Source organism: Sturnira hondurensis, unplaced genomic scaffold, assembly GCF_014824575.4.
Source record: "Sturnira hondurensis isolate 20B ecotype Veracruz unplaced genomic scaffold, ASM1482457v3 Scaffold0007406, whole genome shotgun sequence".
Classification (NCBI taxonomy): domain Eukaryota; kingdom Metazoa; phylum Chordata; class Mammalia; order Chiroptera; family Phyllostomidae; genus Sturnira; species Sturnira hondurensis.
In genome coordinates, this window is record NW_028080037.1 from 1,899,037 (window position 1) to 1,917,772 (window position 18,736).

Below are 18,736 nucleotides of genomic sequence, written 5' to 3' on the forward strand. Positions count from 1 at the left end.
GGTGATCAGTGGCATCGCCTACCGATCCCCGGGGACTCTCCCACCCCAGGAAGGGATTTCGAGTGAAACTTTAAGATACAACAAAAATAATTAAATAAGGCGATGAGACCACCGTCCAGAAGTTTATTCCCATCCTAAGGCTGAAACGCTGTCCACAAAGCAGGTACAGGGGCTCTCAGGGAGGAGGAAGAGGGGCATTGTAAGAGCAGCCCAGGAGGGGCCGGCTCGTTGGGGAAGGGGGGACACCTGGCATCAGCTTTTCTGTCAGTGGGATGACATCGAGGCCAAGCTCCTGGTGGCCGGGCGACACTGCCCTGTCTGGATCGCAGCTCTGGGGCACGGAGAGCTCGAAAATGGGGCAAGGGCAAGGGCAGCCTCAGCCCTGAGGCCCTGATTCCATCCCTGCTGAGAACACTTCCAGCCGCCCGTCGCCCCTGGGGCAGCGATGGACCTGTGGGGACCCGGTGGCCTGTCTCGGGCGGGATTCTCTCCCCCACTCCCATTTCTGTGGGAACTGGACATTTGAAACCTTCATCCGGAGCCCACAGCTGGTGTCAAATCTCGTGTTGTCACCTGATAAGGTTGTTACTTTCCCCCCTGTCATCTGCTGACAAAATTACGCAGGGCGATCTCATCAGATGGAGTTTCCAGGGAGCCTGAGTGTTCACACGGGATGTTCCGTGACAGGAGCTATGGCTGAGAGAAAATGGGGGGGGGGGCGAGCTTATTCCTCCTTCGCAGGCAGGAGGCCGGGGGAGGGAGGGAGACAGCATAGGAAACCAAGGGTCTTCCCGCGCAAGGAGAAGGCAGAAACAGTGTTGCCGTTCTCAGCCGCAGGCTTCGACAAGCCCACATCCCTGCTTGTCTCCTCGTCATTCCTAAACCCGCCAGGCTGGACTCCTGGTCTCAGGAGAAGGAAGAGAGCCAGGTGGCCCCGAGGCGCACGGTGGCTTGGCCACCCGGAGGAGCCCCCGGACCAGCTGCCCAGCCACCGCACCTGTGATCACAAACGCCTGTGGCTTGACGCTGCGGCAGCCGACCAGCTCAGCTATGAAATGAAAAGGCGAAAGGTTAAGAAGTCAAACAGGACCGTCAGGCTGTTCAAACGAGACACGGAGAAGAGAACCTGCAAGCGAAGGAGCCAAAGCAGGTCTCCCGGCGGAGAAGGAAAGGCTGCTTTGGTTTTCGTCTCTATCGACGTCTGTGTTGAAGGGACACGCTGTCCAGACAGCGAACATCTGGAACAACAGAACCGCTCGCCTGGGTCCCCGTCCCCACCACTGGTGTGGAGGAACAGGCGGGGCCCCCCACCCCTCGGGCCAGGGGGGCTCTGGCGCTGCGCGTCTGCCCTCAGAGACCCCTGAGCCGCAGAGCAGCGAGGTGGGGGCAGGGCGGGGACAGGCGGACGCCAGGGCGCGGCAGGGTGCACGGGAGGGCCATTTCGTGGTAAATGAGAGCGCGGGACTCGGCACCTAGCGGCGAGGCCCAGGAATCCACATTGTCAACCAGCCCCCTCATGATTCCGAAACTAAGGAGTGAGACTCCCTCGTCTAAATTATCACAGAAAGGGGTGGGGGGGTATCGCTACTTCTAGGAACATGTTCATGCTCGCCTGACACTATCCTGAGAAAACCTGTTCACGCACGATCACTAACGGAAACACCCGGACGCATCAGCACCTGAGCGGACAAGAAAACTCAGTTTGAAAGGAGAAAGCGCTGCCGTTGGCAGGACCCGGGCGCACCCGGAGGACACGGTGCCCGTGAAGTCGTCCAGACACAGGGACGCCAGTGCGATCTCTTTCAGAAGTGGAATCGAGAAGCGTCTGACCCACACGGGCCAAGGGCGGCGGGGCGGGGCAGGGAGAGTGCCCGTCTTGCAGGGTAGATGAGCCCTGGGGGTCTAACGTTCGGGGAGGTGGCCACGGCCAGCGACACTACTGCGCAGTTGAGACGTGTGGACGGGGTCAGCCAGCATTCGCACACCCCCCGCCCCTGCGCGCAGAAACGGCAGCCGCGTGGGGTGACAGACACGCTGACTCGCTGAACCACCTCCCAACCTGTGTGCCCATTAAAACACCACATCGCTCACCCTAAATACAGACCATTCTGCCTGTCTGTATTCACACCCCCATAAAGCTGAAAAACAGTTTTAAATCAATGAAAACTTAATTTTTTTAAAGAAAGATGGTCTACGCACATAAAGCGCAGGCCTTGAAAGACTGGACGCCTCGGCTGTGGCAACCACGTGACATCGGTCATAGTAAAGACAAAAGCCCGGCCAGAACTGTGACTTGTTTCCACCATAAAACTTCCCCCAGTCGTGGCGAGGAGGGTTAGGTGGCTCTTGTTGTGACTTCTGTTTCTTGAAGCTCAGCAATTTCACGCTAGAACTTCGTCTTCTCTTAGTGACAGTGACGAGGAGGACAGAGCGCCTGCAAAGCCGCGTGCAGGGTGGGACCTCGTCATCACGGAGCCCGAGGCCCGTCTGGCCGCCGCCTGTCCACCTGTCTCTCACGCGTCCACGAGGCTCAGAACCGTTACATTGAATGATGTCTCCAGAACGCCACACAGATCCACCTGTGGTGGGGGGGTGGGGGGGTTACAATTCTCTAGGCTGTTTAACACACTATCATGAGCATGCAGCCTTTGAAACGGGAATGACAAAGCCTTTCAAGGACATAAAAAAAAAGCCACTCTCAGGCGTCCATCCAGCCACAGGGCGGGCCTTGGTGTGGGCCGAGGGGGCAACCCCTCTCCAGCCAGCCGGGGGCTGCACTGGGCGCTGGGCGGGGCTGCAGGAGGGGGCCTCCATTTCTCACACGTGGGGACATTGGGGGTCCCAGGTGAATAAAGAGCCATTCAAGGAGCAGTCCCTTAACTGGGGCGTGGATGGGCCTGGGGCAGGTGTCCAGGGAACTGCTGGGGGAGGGGAGCCACAAGCTGGTGTGTGAGCGCCATCTAGTGGTCACCCCGGGGGACTGTTGCCCATGAGTCCCCTTTCAGGGGAAAAGGAAGTTCAGACCCATACGAAACTGCATCTCCACCTGTAGCAAACGCTACAGCTGGTCAGAGAAAGTCGTGCAGGCCGCAGGGAGCTCCACAAAGGCAGGGGCATCCTGCCACTTCCTGCCACTTCCTGCGCGTCTCTCAGCGGGGCTGGTGCACAGCTGCTGTGATGGGACAGGGGACAATGGTGACGGACGGGCCGCACAGGTCCCAACTGCACGGGGACCACCTGCGATGGAACAGCTTGGAGTCCACCCCTGCTCTCCGCCTTCTCCCTGCCCAGCTCACCAGCTGCTGACGTGAATCACCCACGTCCCGTGTGACCAGCGCTGTGCCCGCGGCATCCTTCACCCTCCCGAGATCTCGGGCAGGCCATTCCCATGGAACCGGACGGCCCCTCCTCACAGACCATCAGCCATGGGCAGAGGGCAGAGCTGGCGGGACGGGCAGGCCCACAGGAGCCCGGTGGTGGCCTCCCTTAGGCACACCGCTGTCCCTTTCCTGAGCAGAACACAGGTGACAAGGTCACTGCACCCCCAAGGACACCAGCTGTCACTTCCAGACAGGAGGTTCTGCGGGAGGAGGAGCCAGAGGGTCTTAGCATCCACAGCCGATGACCTGGTGCCAGAAAGGCTTCCGAGCGGGACAGACAGCGACCTTCTGAGAGCGCAGGCTGCCACCGGGTGTGCTGTCTGCGGGCATGCGAGAGAGGAACGTCAAACCTTCGGGTGGTCACGCGCCATGGTGCCACGTCTTCACTCAGGCCATCACCCCGTATCGTGGACGGTTCTCGAGCAGGGCCTCTGATGGACGTTTGTGTGAGACGGGCCCTAAGTACCCACAGTGTTTGCAGAGCCTTAGAAACCCACCCTGGCACGTCTCTGCTGCCACAGAAACCCTGGGACCCTGTCCCCGGCTCCTGTGCCTGGCAGCCACCAGCGTCCCTCAGGAGCCCGTTTACAGGTCTGCCCATCCCGTTCATCATCAGAAATCAGGCGTCAGCAGAGGACACAGGGCAGCGGAACCAAACACTTTCATGGGTTTTCTCTCTTCCTTTTCCACCTAGCTGGCTGGGGCTCCCCCCGCCCAAGAGCAATTCTTTTCACAGTGCAACATTTCAAGGGTAAGTTGGGAAATGACCTAACATCTGAGTCCAGGCCCAGGGCCATGGCGGTGACGGGCTGGGGACTGTCTTCACAGGCGCCATGGACAGGGTGAGCGCTGGGTGCTGGGTGGCCGCCCGCCGCCCGCAGGCTGGAACCCCTCCTCTGCCCAGCGGCGCTCACAAAGTGCGCGGCTTTAATCTCGATCGACAAGGACGGTTCTTTCTGGTCACTTGTGAAGTGTGCCTGCTGGACAGCATTCTTGACAGCTTCAAATTGCTCCTTTCAGTGGTGAGCGGTGGGGTCAGCCAGGTGCAGCCGTGTGCGCGTAACCAAGGAAACAGCGTGCGAGGCACGTTGGGCTCTTTCCCGGGTGTGAGAGGACCTGGGAGGCAGGGCTGTGTCCGGGCTGCTGGGGACCCTGCTGCCGGGGGCCGCGGGCAGTCCCAGACAGACAGCTGTGCCGGCACGTGCGTTTGGATGGAAAGACGGGCCCATGGGCCCCTGGACAGACCCGCGAAGTCAGATTTCCCCTGAAAACCCCTCCAGAGACCCCAGAGCCTCTTCCGGTCCCGGAGGAGCCCCGCCGGCGCTGCACACGGGTCTTGTAGCTGAGGCGCCTGAAGGCCTACCAGCTCGTCGTCACCTCCGCCGCGTTGGTGTCCCCGGGAGATGCTGAGGGCGAGGGACTGAACCGCCCGAACCCCGTCCGGGTCAAAGGTGACAAGTGCCTGTCCCAGGTGTGGCCAACTCCTGCTTCCTGCACCCGAAGTGGGTTGAACAGTGCGCCCCCCACCCCCACCCACACCCCCACCCACGTCCACCAGGACCTCGGCGTCTCCGTGCACAGAACTAGTTACCAGAGGTCCCGCTGGATGAGGGTGGGTTCTGAGTCCAGTGACTGGCGTCCTCACAAAGAAAGGACACAGAGATGGACAGACACACCCCTGTGAGGACAGAGGTACAGACTAGAGGGAGCGGGCCACAAATGAAGGGATGCCGGGGGGGGGCCCCGGCGGCTGGAAGGGGCAGGAGGGACGTTGAGTCCAGAATCCTCTGGAAGGAGTGTGGCCCTGCCAACACCCTGACCTCCAACTTCCGGCCTCCAGAGCCGGGAGAGGGCACGTTCCTGCTGCTCTCAGCCTCCCGGTCGGGGCCATGGGTTGGCAGCCCCAGTATATCACACCAGCGCCCAGGACAGGCCGCCAGCTGACGGCTGTCCCCATGGCTGCCGTGTGCAGCCCTGCTCCCAGAACGGCTCATTCCCGAGCCTTCCATCCTTCTGAGGAGCCCTCCTGCATACGGGGACAGACGCAGGGGCCCAAGAGACACCTGCTGGACGCTCCTTCCTTCATCTTGGTCAGAGCTGAGGGCCCCCAGGGTGAAGGCCACCACGGCCCAGCCGCACTCAAAGCAAGTGAATGAAGGACAGGTGCCACCCGGGGGGTGGGGGGGGAGGGAGCCCCGCTGACAGGAAGCCAGAGTTTCTCAAGGTCAAGTGCACTGTTGGTTCGGCCATGAGGCACCATCATCCCAGGACATAAGGGCCCCCAGCGCACTCAGGAGTTTCCCTGTGACAGAGGGGGTGACTTCCAGCCACCTCGGACCCACAGCCTGGACNGAAAGAAGGACAGGTGCCACCCGGGGGGTGGGGGGGGGAGGGAGCCCCGCTGACAGGAAGCCGGAGTTTCTCAAGGTCAAGTGCACTGTTGGTTCGGCCATGAGGCACCATCATCCCAGGACATAAGGGCCCCCAGCGCACTCAGGAGTTTCCCTGTGACAGAGGGGGTGACTTCCAGCCACCTCGGACCCACAGCCTGGACACCTAGAGCAAGTGAGGACACAGTGTCACAGCACCAACACACAGGGAACAGTGTCACCAGGTCAGCTTCCTCGGCGCTTGCAAGGAGATGGAGAAGGGAGACCCGTCCGGAGGCGCCCAGGCCTCGCCATCACGCTTCAGGTCAGGGGACCACAGAGGGCTCTCGCCGCCTCCTGCTTCCTCCCAAGCTGAGCCCCCCGCTCCCTGTCGCCTCGAAACCTGTCAAGCCGGCTCATCCGCTGACTCCTCCCTCGTGGAGAGACAAAGTGTGTTTAATGTGCTGGGACTGAGTCTGAAGCCCGGTGCCGAGTGACGGGCTGCGGCCTAAACTCCGAGCCACCCATGGAGATTATTATCTCCAAGCTCAAAACTGGGTCGTCACACAGAAAGCCCAAGAGAAGAGGCAGGGATGGAAGGGACACGAGGCAGGGGAGAGACGGGAAACCACATGCTTTCACAGGAAAACGAGGAGACGACAGGGACAGACGGGACACAACGGTCAGTATTTCCCGGCCGTGGAGGGCAGCACAAAGAGCACTTGTAAACGTGAGGTTTTCATCCTCACCTGAGGACAGGCGTGTGGATTTCAGAGAGAAGAGGCGGTGGGGGGGGGGGGGGGAGGAGGAGCATCGGTACAGGAGAGAAGCATCATGGCTGCCTCCCGAACAGAGGCCCTGACCGACCAGGGACCAGACCCCAACCCTCCTGTGGACAGGACGGCACTCCGACCAACTGAGCCACCTGGCCGGGGTCAGACTTTAGAGACGACGCAGAACACAGCGTTGTCGCCCTGGGACGTGACGCCCCTAGCGATCGGCTGCCCTTTGCGAGGTGGTGGTTTTGAAGTTTTCGCCATCTGCGCTGCCAGCTAGAAATGGAAATATCGGACACAAGTGGTTTCCCAGGCCTGGCAATTCCACCCCCAAATTTCCACCAGTTCCACTTGTCGCCTTTCCATTCCCAAAAAAGTAACGAATCCAGCACAAAATGTGCTAAATGTCCGTTTCATAGCGACTGACCAGATGGGTGGGTGGACGGACGGATGGATGAATGGATGGACAGATGGGGACATGACCGTGGCCCTCCTGCCTAGTCCACTGCATTAGCTCCCGCGCCTGGGGCCTTTCCGCAGTGCTACCAGGCATCTCCCCAAAGCTGCATATCGACCCTCACAAAGTGGAGGTTGGTTTGCTCCCCAAGAGGGATCAGCAGCATTCGACCCAGGCCAAGGTCACACAGCTTGGCAGCCAAGTTCAAATCACAGGCCTGGGGTGAATCCCCAGGATAACAGGACCCACTTTGTGTGGGGGGGGAGGCATTCTCTGGGCAAGGACAGTAGCACCCTCACCTCACGCAGATGTTGCCTGGGGTTCACTGCCACTGGGAAGGGGGAAAGGGGGGTAGGAATTTCAAAAAGGGCACCTCAACTCTAAGCACAGGACACAGTTCCCCCCTAAAGGCCGCCCTTCGGCAGTTACAGGTTTGAAAAGAAGCTATAATGGCTGATTAAATAGAGATAAACTACCAACTTTGGTACCACCACAAAGTCTACTAACAGCTCAGGTCCCTTTGAGCCATTTCAGAGTCTCTCTTCCCCATGTCCGAAGACTTACCTTGTAACACACTGCTTTACTCAGCCAATCCGAGCGTCACATTGTAACACATGACCCCCCACTCAACAGATCCAAGAGTTACATTGTAATACACAACCCCACTCAACAGATCCAAGAGTTACCTTGTAATACACTACCCCACTCAACCATCCACCCGGCACTTTCTAGCCAATGGGAATTAAAGCCAAATGCAAGAAACCACCCCCAAGTGGAGATCAGCCCACTCCGGAGACCCTGACAGCCAGAGGCCTGCCGTGTGCAGGACACACAGGACCTGCCTCCTGGAGAAGCAGGATACGTGGTTGCAGGGTACAGGGTTTCATTTGCAATGATCTTAACCCTGGCACCCACCTGAGGGTGCCGACAAAAGCACCGCAGATGGCCTAGGGGTATCTGGGTGGGTGGAAACAGTACCGAATTGAATATATATTTGGATATTTCCAGTGTAGAAAAGGGCACCAGAAACCTGCCATCCCCAGGGACTTGTCATGCAAACATGCCACCCCCTGGTGACCCACCGGCACCCTCCTTTCCATGTTCAAAACGCCGTCTTGCTCTCAGATGCGGCTCTTGAGCCTGGTCACGAATAGGGCTTTGGCCCCAAGCTCCTACCAGATGTCTGGTCCCCTCCAGGCCAATGAAACAAAGACGCGAGAGGGTTTGACGGATGCTGGGGCCCTATACAGGTCCTGCTGCCTAGGACCCAACAAGACTCTTTGGGTCCACCTGCATTTTAAACCGTGCGGATCCCACGCTACCTGGGAACTTCGGGGGCAGAGCTGGCTGACCGGAGGTGGTCACTCAGCACAGGAGCCACCGTCCCCACCATGCACACCCACCCCGAGCCCCTTCCAATGAAACCATCTCCGCTCAGTGCCGTACCTGACCCGGCGCGCACACAGATTAAAACAGTAAGAAGAGGACCTCCCGGGGACCAGTTCAGCGAGGTCCACAAAGAAAAGGGGATTGATACCCTAGACTCTAAGCAGTTTCCAGGAAGGCGCACAGAAAGTAACTAATCAGTGCAACCTAGGTGTCTTTTCCTTGTTCAAACACCAAGTACCAGGCGCTCGGGAAGGAGCGGGTGATAAAATTTCTGTGGGGCATTTCTGTGGGGCCTCACACGCACTCGGAGAAGACTTCTCTGCAACCCTTTTCCGGAAGCCCGAACTCCTCACCATGGCAAGAGGGACGATGCCCACGAAGCTGGTCTGGCTGACGAAGATCTCGGAGACGGCCGGCTCGCTCATGGACTCCTCTGCCGGGTACTCCACTTGCCACGTGACCGCCTGGGCCCCGGCCAGGTCGCTGCTGTTGTCCACTCCGAAGTCCACTTGCAAGATCTCGGAGAAGGAGCCGTTCACTCTAGAAAACAAACACACGTTCAAGGATAACTTCACACCCGAGCCTCAGCAGAAGGTCAAGAGCACCATGAAACTGCCACACTCCTCGTGGTCAATCAGAAGAAGGGTCGCCAGGCTCCACGAGTCCCATGGCAGCGCCGACGGAGACCGGTTCCCAGGCTGCCCACTGCTGGCCCGAACTCAGAGCGGTGACAAGCCACCGTTGGGGCCCTGCGGGAAGCAGCCGGCCTTCCACAAACGGCACCTCCCCTCCGTGTACACCCCACGCCCACAGAGCTGCCCCCGGCCCCACGCACGCAGGCACCAGAGCTGTCCCTAAGCCTTCCTCCACTTGCGCCATCACCCCGGCCGTGAGGCCCAGCCTGGGCCCCAGCCCCTTCCTGCCTCTGCTGGGGCTGCCGGCCGATGGGCGCCTGGGTCAGAGCCTCTGAGCCTCTGGGTCTGGAGAGAACAGTGCTGACCTCGTGGGCACCAGGAGACCCAGGAGACCCAGGGACTCCATAAACGACGAGTGACAGGATGACGGGGAGCAGTCGGTTCCTCATCTCGTCACCCTCAATCGAAGTGGTAAGAGACCCACCTGCAGTGACAACCTCGCAGGTGTGCTTGGAGGGGAAACAAGGTGGACGAGGCACGCACAGGTGAAACAGACAAGTGTCACCCCAGTGTCTGTGCACACAGGAGCCCCTGTCACTGACATGGACGTGGAAGCTGAGGCTATGCCTGCACAGGAGACGTCACAGGGCAGAGAGGGGGCAGAGGGGTGAAACAAACGCCCCCCCCCCCAGCAGGGACTTGCAGTGACCGTGTGTGGTCACTGGTTCCCAGCACCCCGAATCCAGCCTCACCCCAGTCTGAGGACTGTGACTGCAGATTGACCAAGTCAGTCACAGCTCCCGGGAACCTGAGTCACACTGGCCAACCTGTGTCCTTACCCCCAGTGGGCCTGCCGGGTCAACAGGGACTAGGAAGCCCCTGCCCTGCCTTTCGGGGTCTGGTCAGGGTCTGTAGTTCTGCCCCCCAGTTCTCAGCCAGCGAGGAAAGAGTTTGGGGAACCTGCAACCTGCTCGATAGCAGGGCCTGACCCCAGATGACACCCCTTCCGAGGGGTCGTAGAGCAGGCGGACGCCCAGGGCAGGATGCCAGCCTCGCCTACGCCAGAGGTGCCCCAGGCCATGTCCACACACGGCAGCGGTGCTGGCACAGCCGGCCGCCCCAGGACAGAATCCTCCGCACACTCGCCCGCACTGGACTCCACACAGAATCGGCCAGGTCCGACCTCCGCCCGCTCAGAGGAGCTTTGAGAGACTCGGGAGCCACCCAGTCCGATGGCCCTGAGCCACACACAGCTATTCACACGCAAATGAAGTTTCCTACGAAGTGAACCAAAGCGACACTTCAGTTCCTCCCTGACGGCAGCCCCACTCCAGGCGCTGAAGAGCCGCACGCGGCCGTGGCTGCCGCCTGGACAGGGCCAGTCGTTCCCATCTTTCCCGTCTCGGTCTGCTCACTGGGAAACAGGCGGGAGGTCACCTGCCTGCCCTCAGGACAGTGGTGAGGGTACAGCGAGGGACCAGATGTGAACTTGCTCTGCACGTCTCGGAGAACTGTGGACTCAGACTGTGACGGTGCCAAAACCATCGAAGACACGGTTCTGGAACAGTCCACGGACTCCCACGGGCAAACCCAGCCGGGGCCCACCGGGGGAGCCGACCCGGGTGTGGGGACCTGGAGCCTGGAGTCCCCATGGATCCACCTGTGAGGCCACTTGGCAAGTGGAGAGCATGTGTGTTGGAGAAGGTCCTGGCCTCACCACGGGGCAGGTGGGCGCAGGTGGGACCCCCCACCCAGGACCCCTGTGTGCCTGGGCACCTTCACCAAAAAGGCAAAGATGAGATTAAGGGCTGAAGTTTGAATTTCGGGAGGCATTTCAGGAACGTGGGCACTGAGTTCTCAATTTCCATCACCTTATTTCCCATCTGTCCCCCTCTAAAGTCCCCTGCGTGGTCTCAGGGGTCCCCCACACCTCCGTCTGCTGAGTCCCCTCCAAAAGACACTCTTTCTTCTCAGATCAGGCCTTGGATGTCCCGCGGGCACGGACAGAGAAAGGAGGGCATGCTCTCTGGTATCAGCGGTCTGCTCCTGCGCATGCGCACTCGGGCCTTGGGCGAGAGATCTTGAGCAGAGGGGGCGGGCCTGGTGTGAGGCTCCTCCCCTCCGACCACCCAGGCCCAGAGCCCAGCCTCCTCCGGCTCTCGCCCAAGCGCGGTGACGGGCGGAATGGCCCTCAAGCTGGAGTCACTTCCATGGGCAGGTTCTTATCTCAAGTCATTTCTCTCAAACTGGGGGCGGGGCCTTGTCCACAGAGGCGGCTGTCATGCTGGCTAATGAGTCCATTTCTACGGAAATGGGTTTATAACCATTAATTTTACTTGTTCCTGATATGCCTTTCAATTTCAGAAAAGCGCCTCATGCTCTCAGTTTAACAAAGACCGAGAGAGGGTCAGCGTTGGGCCGGGAGGTACACACCGTTGTCAGACACGCTTCCCCAAGGTGGAGAGAGGCATGCATGTACACGTGTGTGCATGTGTGTGTCTGCTTCTTCCCTCTGCTGGAGCGTGCACTCCTCCCCAAGGGCCGGCTCCCCAGCCCCCCCGCCCCTCAATACAAACTGAGCCTCCACCCCAGGCCCCGAGCCCTTGACGTGGGGCTGAAACTGCTCAGACGCGTTTCCCATCGGAAGGGAGGCCTGGCAGCGCCCTCCCTGGGAGCCCCACGTGGCCGCTTCTTGGCTGGTCCTGGGCACAGTAGTTGTTCCTAGGGCTGGGGGGGGTGGTGAGATGGACAGGGAGCGGGGGGAGGGGGAGGGGGAAATCAGGAAGAAAGGAGCAGAGAGAGTTTCAAAGCTGGAACTTGCCTCTGGAGGCTGTGCCAAGTATGGAGGTTATTGCCACCTCCAGACTTCCAGAAGCCACACACACACAGGTGTTTTCTGGAAATGGACAGAGCGAGAGAGGCCATCTCTGGTCTCAGGGCCTCTCTTTTACTTCTCAGGAGCCTATTGTTGGGCATTACTTGTAAGGTGAACCCTGGACGCAGATGACAATAAGCAAATGCCCAGGACGGGACTGCTGGTGGCCCACGGCGAGCACAAGAAGTCGAACCGCCACGCGCCCCCTGCGCTGCTCACGGGGAGGACGGTGCCGCGCCTGCATGGAGCTGGAGAAATGCCGGGGCGTGGTACGCATTTGCCGAACTCACTGAGCCCGCCTGGAAGGGCTAGCAGGGCACCCGTAAAATTCTGGGGGTGTCGCCCACATTCTGGGAGACAAGGAGCCTCCCGTCAGCTGAGTGCCAAGCCCCACTCTTCAGTCTGGCTGCCGAACACCCGCACCCACTCCCTGCTCTGAGGACACTCCTGCCCCCACTCCCAGAGGGGCCTCCTTTCCTGACTGCAAAGGCTTCATCTTTCAGAGCAGTTTTAGGTTCGAAGCAGGACTGATCGGAAGGTACAGAGGTGTCCCGTGTCCCCCTGGCCCCCCACCCCGCACACAGCGCCCCGCCGTCAGCATCCCAACCAGGCAGTGCAGGTGGCCCGACCGAGGAGCCCACATGCATCCGCCATGGTCACAGGGAGCCCACAGTGGGCGCGGGGCTCACTGCTGCTCTGCGCGCCCTGTGGGCTGGACAGACGGCTAAGGACGGGGGCCTGTCACGACGGTCTCATCCAGAGGATGCTCTGCCGGACCCTCCCTCCTCACCCCCTCCCAGCGCTGGCCACGCCCCGCTATCTTTTCACCGGCTCCTTAGTTCACCCTTTCCGGACGGTCACGTGGCTGGCACCCTGCAGCACGCAGCCTGTTCAGGCGGGTTCTTTCCACAAGTGATGTGTGTTTATGGCTCCTCACGCACCTCACAGCCTGGGGGCCCACTGCCTCCCAGCGCTGAGTAACGGACGTCCCACGGTCAGCAGGGGCTGCGGCATATTTATCCACCACCCGCGGGAGGACCTCTTGGTTTGTGGAAATAAGTCTTCAATGCCTTCAGGCAAATACCAAGGAGCATGATGGGTAAATACCTGAACCTAAGGTCTTCGAAGGCCAAGAGCCATTGAACACCATGGTCACCGTGGTCACACCCGGCAGGTGTGGTTACCTGGTGGCATTTACCAGGCGCTCGCTGCGTGCTGGGCACAGAGGATTCGTGAGCAGACGCCAGAGAGGAGACGCCCCTCCGATGAGTCAGGTGAATAACTAAGGTAGGCCCTGGCCAAGGGCCCACTCCCCTGCACGTAAAATTGCGGAATTCCATTTCTCTTTCAAAAGCTAAACAAACTTTTCCAATTTTTAAAAAGTAAAAAAAATGTATGTCAAGTTTCAAATCGTCATTGCTGGTTTAAAATAGGACACGAGTTACCATGGAGACAAGGAAAGGGGCCTCAGGGCGGGCTGCTGCGGCGGGCTGACGTCGGGGCCCAGGCCTGGAGTGGCAGCCGCCCAGCCCGTCCTCAGCCAACTTCTGGGGACGAAACGCGTCCACCTACTTGAAGCTTAAAAAAAACATGGGGGAAAAAACACAGGGAAAGTGCACCCCAGGCCACCAGCACGATCAGAAAGAACGCCCAGCAGGCCTCGGCTCAAACAGCGCCTGCTCGCCAGAGTGTCTCCATCCTCCCCACCGAGAAGTCCCCCCCACACACACACCCCCCACGCCAGCCACTCTGATCCCACCATCCCACTCCAGGGTTCCAGAGCTTTCTCCCCCTAACCTGCTGAGTGAGTGATGACAGTGATCCTCCTTCCCTCTCACGCCCCCCCTCCCCGTCTCTCCATGCAGGAGGCAAAGAGCACACCTGCTTAGCTCACAAGCGCGTGCCCGGCACTCACAACACTGTCCAGGTCACAGCTGTGCTCATTAAACCGGTGTCGAGTGAGTCAGGGAACATCCGACAACAGTGTGATCAAGGTCCCAGGCGAGCACGTGCTCAGGGAGGCCGGGCAGCTGCGGCCCGGGGCGGGGAAGGCAAAGAAACTGGGGCCTCCGGGGGCCGAAGGGGGAGAAGGGAGAGCCCGGAACACGGCCCTGACGTTTACGATCCATTGGTTCTCAACAAGGACGCCCGGGCCATTCTATGGGGGAAACGGTCTTTTCAATCAACGGAGGGGGAGTCACTGGATGCCCCCCAGAAAAAGAGTGGCTTCGGGAGCCCACCTCACACCCCCCTCAAACACCCCCCCCTAACTGGGCTGAAGACCTCTGGGCGCTAGAACTGTCCAGGTCTTCGGAAAAACGCAGCGGGAATCTCCGCGGCCTTGGGTCAGGCGACGGTCTCGCACACCCACCACCACAAGCACATGCACCAATAAGAAACAGGACTCCGGCGAAATAAAAAATGGTGGTGCCCCAAAGGAAAGCAGCAATCACATAAAAAAGACAAACCACGGAATAGAAGAAAGTGTTTGCAAACTGTATGTCCAATAAAAGACGAATATCCAGCCCTGGCTGGTATGGCTCAGTGGATGGAGCGCAGGCCTGCAAACCAAAGGGTCACCAGTTCGATTCCCAGTCAGGGCACAGGCCTGGGTTGTAAGCCAGGTCCCCAGTAGGGAGCATGCGAGAGGCCACTACACATTGATGCTTCTCTCCCTCTCTTTCTCCTTCCCTTCCTCTCTCTAAAAATAAATAACATCTTTTTTAAAAAAAAGATGAGTATCCAGAATATGTAAAGAACTTTTACAATTCAACAATTAAAAGTAGGCAAAGTATCTGAATAGACCTTAAGGAAAGGCACACCTAGACCACAATGAAATGCCACTTGAAAACATTAGGATGGCTATAATTTTTTTCAAAAGTAAATACATTGTTGAGGAAGAAACTGTGCCCCTCAGGCGCCGCTGGTGAGAATTGAAACGGGCACGGCTCACCGGGAGAACAGCGGGTGGAACATGAAACACAGGCTGCAGTGCGGCCCAGCAATGTCCCTCGGGGACACGGAAGCCTGTGTCCACATGGGAAGCTGTGCACAAATGCCCACGGCAGCGCGGTTCATCACAGCCAAAGAGTCGGGGCAACGCACACGTCCGGGCGGCACGGACACACGGCGCTTCTGCACACAGGGACGTCATCTGCTGTGAACCAAATGAAGCGCCGAGCACACAGCTGAGTCTCGGAGCCACGAGGCTACGTGCGGGACGCCAGGCACAAAGGACCACGTAACACACAACTCCACTCTGTGTACAGGAGAAGTCCGCAGCAGGGAAACCCACAGAGACGGAAGGCAGGCCTGCGGGTGCCCAGGGTGGCGGTGGGGGGGGGGGGGGGGGGAGCCACTGGCCGTGGGCACGGAGTTGCTGACATTCGAGAGTGGGCACGATTCCACGACTTTATGAACAGGCGAAAAAACACTTTCACGGAATGAATTTTATGGTGCGGTAATTTTGTCTCAATTTTTCAATATGAAAAGGATACGCACAGTGTGATCCTTTTATAAAAATGGTAAGCACAGGGGCAGTCGCTCTGTGTACAATTGATATGAAATTATAGACACGGGAGTGGGGACGATAGAGTTGACCTCAGAGGGCGACAGAGGACGAAGCCAGCACAGGGCATGGACCGGCTCCAATGCGACCTGGGGTTTCTTTTTAATTTGATGGAAATACAGCCAGATATTAGGAGTTAAAGTTGGGGGGGGGGGCGTGAATGAATGTGGGTCGGATTATTTTTCGTATTTCACAGGTTTTTCGAGTCAGGAAACATTTTCCTGAAAAGTAGGAAGCTACCACTGCCGGGCCTCTCCGGGCTGGTTTCTTCTCCCTCCACTTAAATCGGAAACGCCTTTCTCCGAGACCGAGTCTCCAGGAAGCTCCCGTCTGCGCCTGAACTGGCTGGGGAGGGGCCGCTGGCCCACTGCCCCTCTTCCCGGCCACAGGGATGTGATCATCTTCTCTTTCCGTTTTTAGACTTTTCAAGCACCGTGCCCAGGGGTACGCGTGACCTTATTTCCACTTACCGGCGCTTTCCCGGAGCCGAAAACAGTAAGCCTCAGTAAGGAGGGAGAGCGTCAGGCGCCTCCACTCGCTCAGCGGCCGCGCCCACCCCTGCGTCCTACGTGCACGGCTGGCCCGCCCTCCCAGCTTAACCTTGAGTCCTGGCGACGGCTGAGGCAGCTGCCACAACTACCTGCTTGGCCCGTCTGCCTCTGTCTTTCCGGCTTCATCCCAAAGGCTCTTCCGGGAAATGGCCTTGTGCCCACACCCTCGGTGTCATTCTCGGGGCGCCCCCTCTCTGTGTCTGCCCCGCCACCAACCGAGAGGAGAACCCTTGCTCTGTAAAAGGACCACGGACTCCACTGCCGCTGGCTGGCCCTAAAGAGGAAAGACAAAGCCCTGCTGACAGACAGGAGAAGTGAAGCCACCGCGGGGTGAGGGCTGGGATCTTGTCAGCTCTCCCCGGGGCTCACGGGCCGACACCCAGAGGGCACCTGAGACGGAGGCCGGTGACCGAAGCACAGGGGAACCCAGGCTGGGGCTGGCCACCCCGGCGGTGGAGGGGCCGCCAGGAGCCACCCTGTCTGACTCAGAGCTGATGCTAGAGACACAATGTCACACTCCTTCGTGCCGGGACGCTCGTGGAGAGAGGGCTGTGTCCCCAGCTCCGTGAGGGGCCCAGGGACACATCCCATGGGGAAGTGGGGGGCAGAGTCCCACACAGCAAACTCACACTACTTTTCAGAGTCTGCTTCTCACGGAAACCTGCTCTCTTGCCCTCTGGGGCCGGGGCCTCATTAAACGGGGTCCTGCCACAGCCTCACAGGTGGCCCGGCCCCCTGGTGAGAGCAGCCGCTAATGATGCCATGGTCCCAGGGTCTCGCCCTATGTGTGCCAGTCAGCAGGGCTCCTCCAGATGGTCACAGCTGCTTGCAGGCCACTTGGGTCACCAGGGGCCAGCTGACACCTGCCATCAGCACCAATTTATTCCCCATCCCGGTGTCTCCCTGCTGAGAGCAGGAGCAAAACCCTTGCCCAGGAGTGGCAGGTCTGCCGGTCAGGGGGCCGAGACACCCAGGGGGTGGGGCTGAGTCTGCGCTTGACCCAGCAGGTGAGCTGCCCACAGAGCACAGGTCACAGGAACGCCCATGTCCACCCGGCGTGAAATAGAAAGACCTCAGACCTCTGCAGGGACTAGAAAGCTCGCTGTTCACTGTTCAGAAGGGGCAAGAATTATGAGTTTTCTCCCAAATTTCAGACTTACCCAACTGCTATTCAACAGCCCCAGTTAAGTGTCCCTCTCAATGTTCCTCTCAAGTGGGACATTGAACTTCTGCCCCACCCCGAGACCACCACCCACCGTGCATCTCCCCCCTTCAGCACACAGGCGGCTCCCTCCGTCCTCACTTGGGTCAAAGCCTCGGGGGTCCCGAGCCCTCCTCCTGCCCTCGTGGTCCACGTCAGGCTGTCCAGAAAGCCCGCCGGTTCCAGCTGGGAAACACACGCTTTTTAAATTATTTCACCCCCTGGCCCCCACCACATCCACTGCGTGACTCTGGACCGAGCCAGTGTCCCCTGTCCCTGGATTGCTGCAGCCCCTCCTGAATGACCGCTCACTGCCACCCACCCCTGCCCCCTGCTCCGTTTTCCCTCCACAGCAGCCAAGTCCTGGGAGACTGGAAATCAGGTGCTTCCGCTCTGATGTTCAAAGCCCTTGGGGGGTCCTCATCTCATTCTCAGAAAAGCCGAAGTCCTCACGGAGACCCCGTCGGCCCTGTGCAAGCAGCCCTTTTGGCCCACTGCCCGCCACTCCCTCAACACCTTGGCAACCACTGTCCCCGGTCACTCCGCTCCAGCCGCACGGGCCCCCGGACTAGGCTTCAGGTCCTCGCCCCAGCTGTCCCTTCCACCTGGACCACCTGGACCTCCTGCCCCACCACACCTGCACCTCTGCCCCCTCACCTGCAGGACCCCCCTGCGACGCTGCCTCCTGGGCAAGGCCTTCCGGACACCACTACAGAAAGTCCCGTCCCCAGCACCATCCGTCTCGGTTCCCTCCCAGCTTGGTCTCCACGGCTCTGAACCCCTCCGGACTCCCTGTGTTTTATCTGTTCCCCTTTCCCACGGGCTGTTCTGTCTACTAGATTGTGAACACTTGGAGACAGGCTTCTCTCCACGTTTCCCGAGACACCTTTGACACCCAGAGAAGTGCCCAAGCTCCACAGCCGCGGACGTGGCCCCGTGAAGTCCCGGAGGAGGACCACCCGGCCGAGCCTGGCCAGCACCGCAGACACAGGTGACCGTGGACCGAGCAGGCAGCTGTCACCTCCACGGACTCGGTCTTCGGCCGGCTCACTCTGCAGCAGCAGCTGATGGGTCCTCCCGACGACGTGCCTCTTTCCCGTGTCTGCGGTCTGGGCTGGATGCTGGTCCCGGGTCACAGGGGTGGCCTAGCGCCCTGCCCCGCCCCCTGCCCTTCTCTGGATTTCCTGGGGAACACAGCGTTTACTGGGGAGTTCTGAAAGCTGCTGTCCGACCCAGTCACAAGTCCCCTTCCATTTCCTCTGTGCTGAGACAGTAGCGTCAACTGAGAGCTAAACAGGAAATCGCTCTCACTCCGTAAGCACCAGGCAGCCCCTGCCAGGCGGACACAAGGACAGCTTCTCCCAGAAGACCACTTTGGGAATGTGTCAGACAGCTTAGCGTGGAAGAGACCAGGCTGAGGCACAGAAGACGTGGCCGGTGAGGAATAGGACAGGGAGGAGTCCAAGTTCAACAGAAGTTCGGAGGAGAAGGTGAGCGTGGCCTTTTCAAAACTAAACAGTGGGAAACGAGCATGT

General features: G+C 59.5%; 1 protein-coding gene across 1 annotated transcript in view; it reads right to left on the bottom strand.

Annotated features, from left to right (window-relative positions):
* The window catches only part of TMEM132B (transmembrane protein 132B), a 72,435-nt gene that overhangs the window by 15,992 nt on the left and 37,707 nt on the right, over positions 1-18,736 (bottom strand). The window contains exon 4 of the mRNA XM_037052597.1: positions 8,725-8,911. Within this exon, the coding sequence (XP_036908492.1) occupies positions 8,725-8,911 (187 nt within the window). The remainder of the gene's footprint in view (positions 1-8,724; positions 8,912-18,736) is intronic.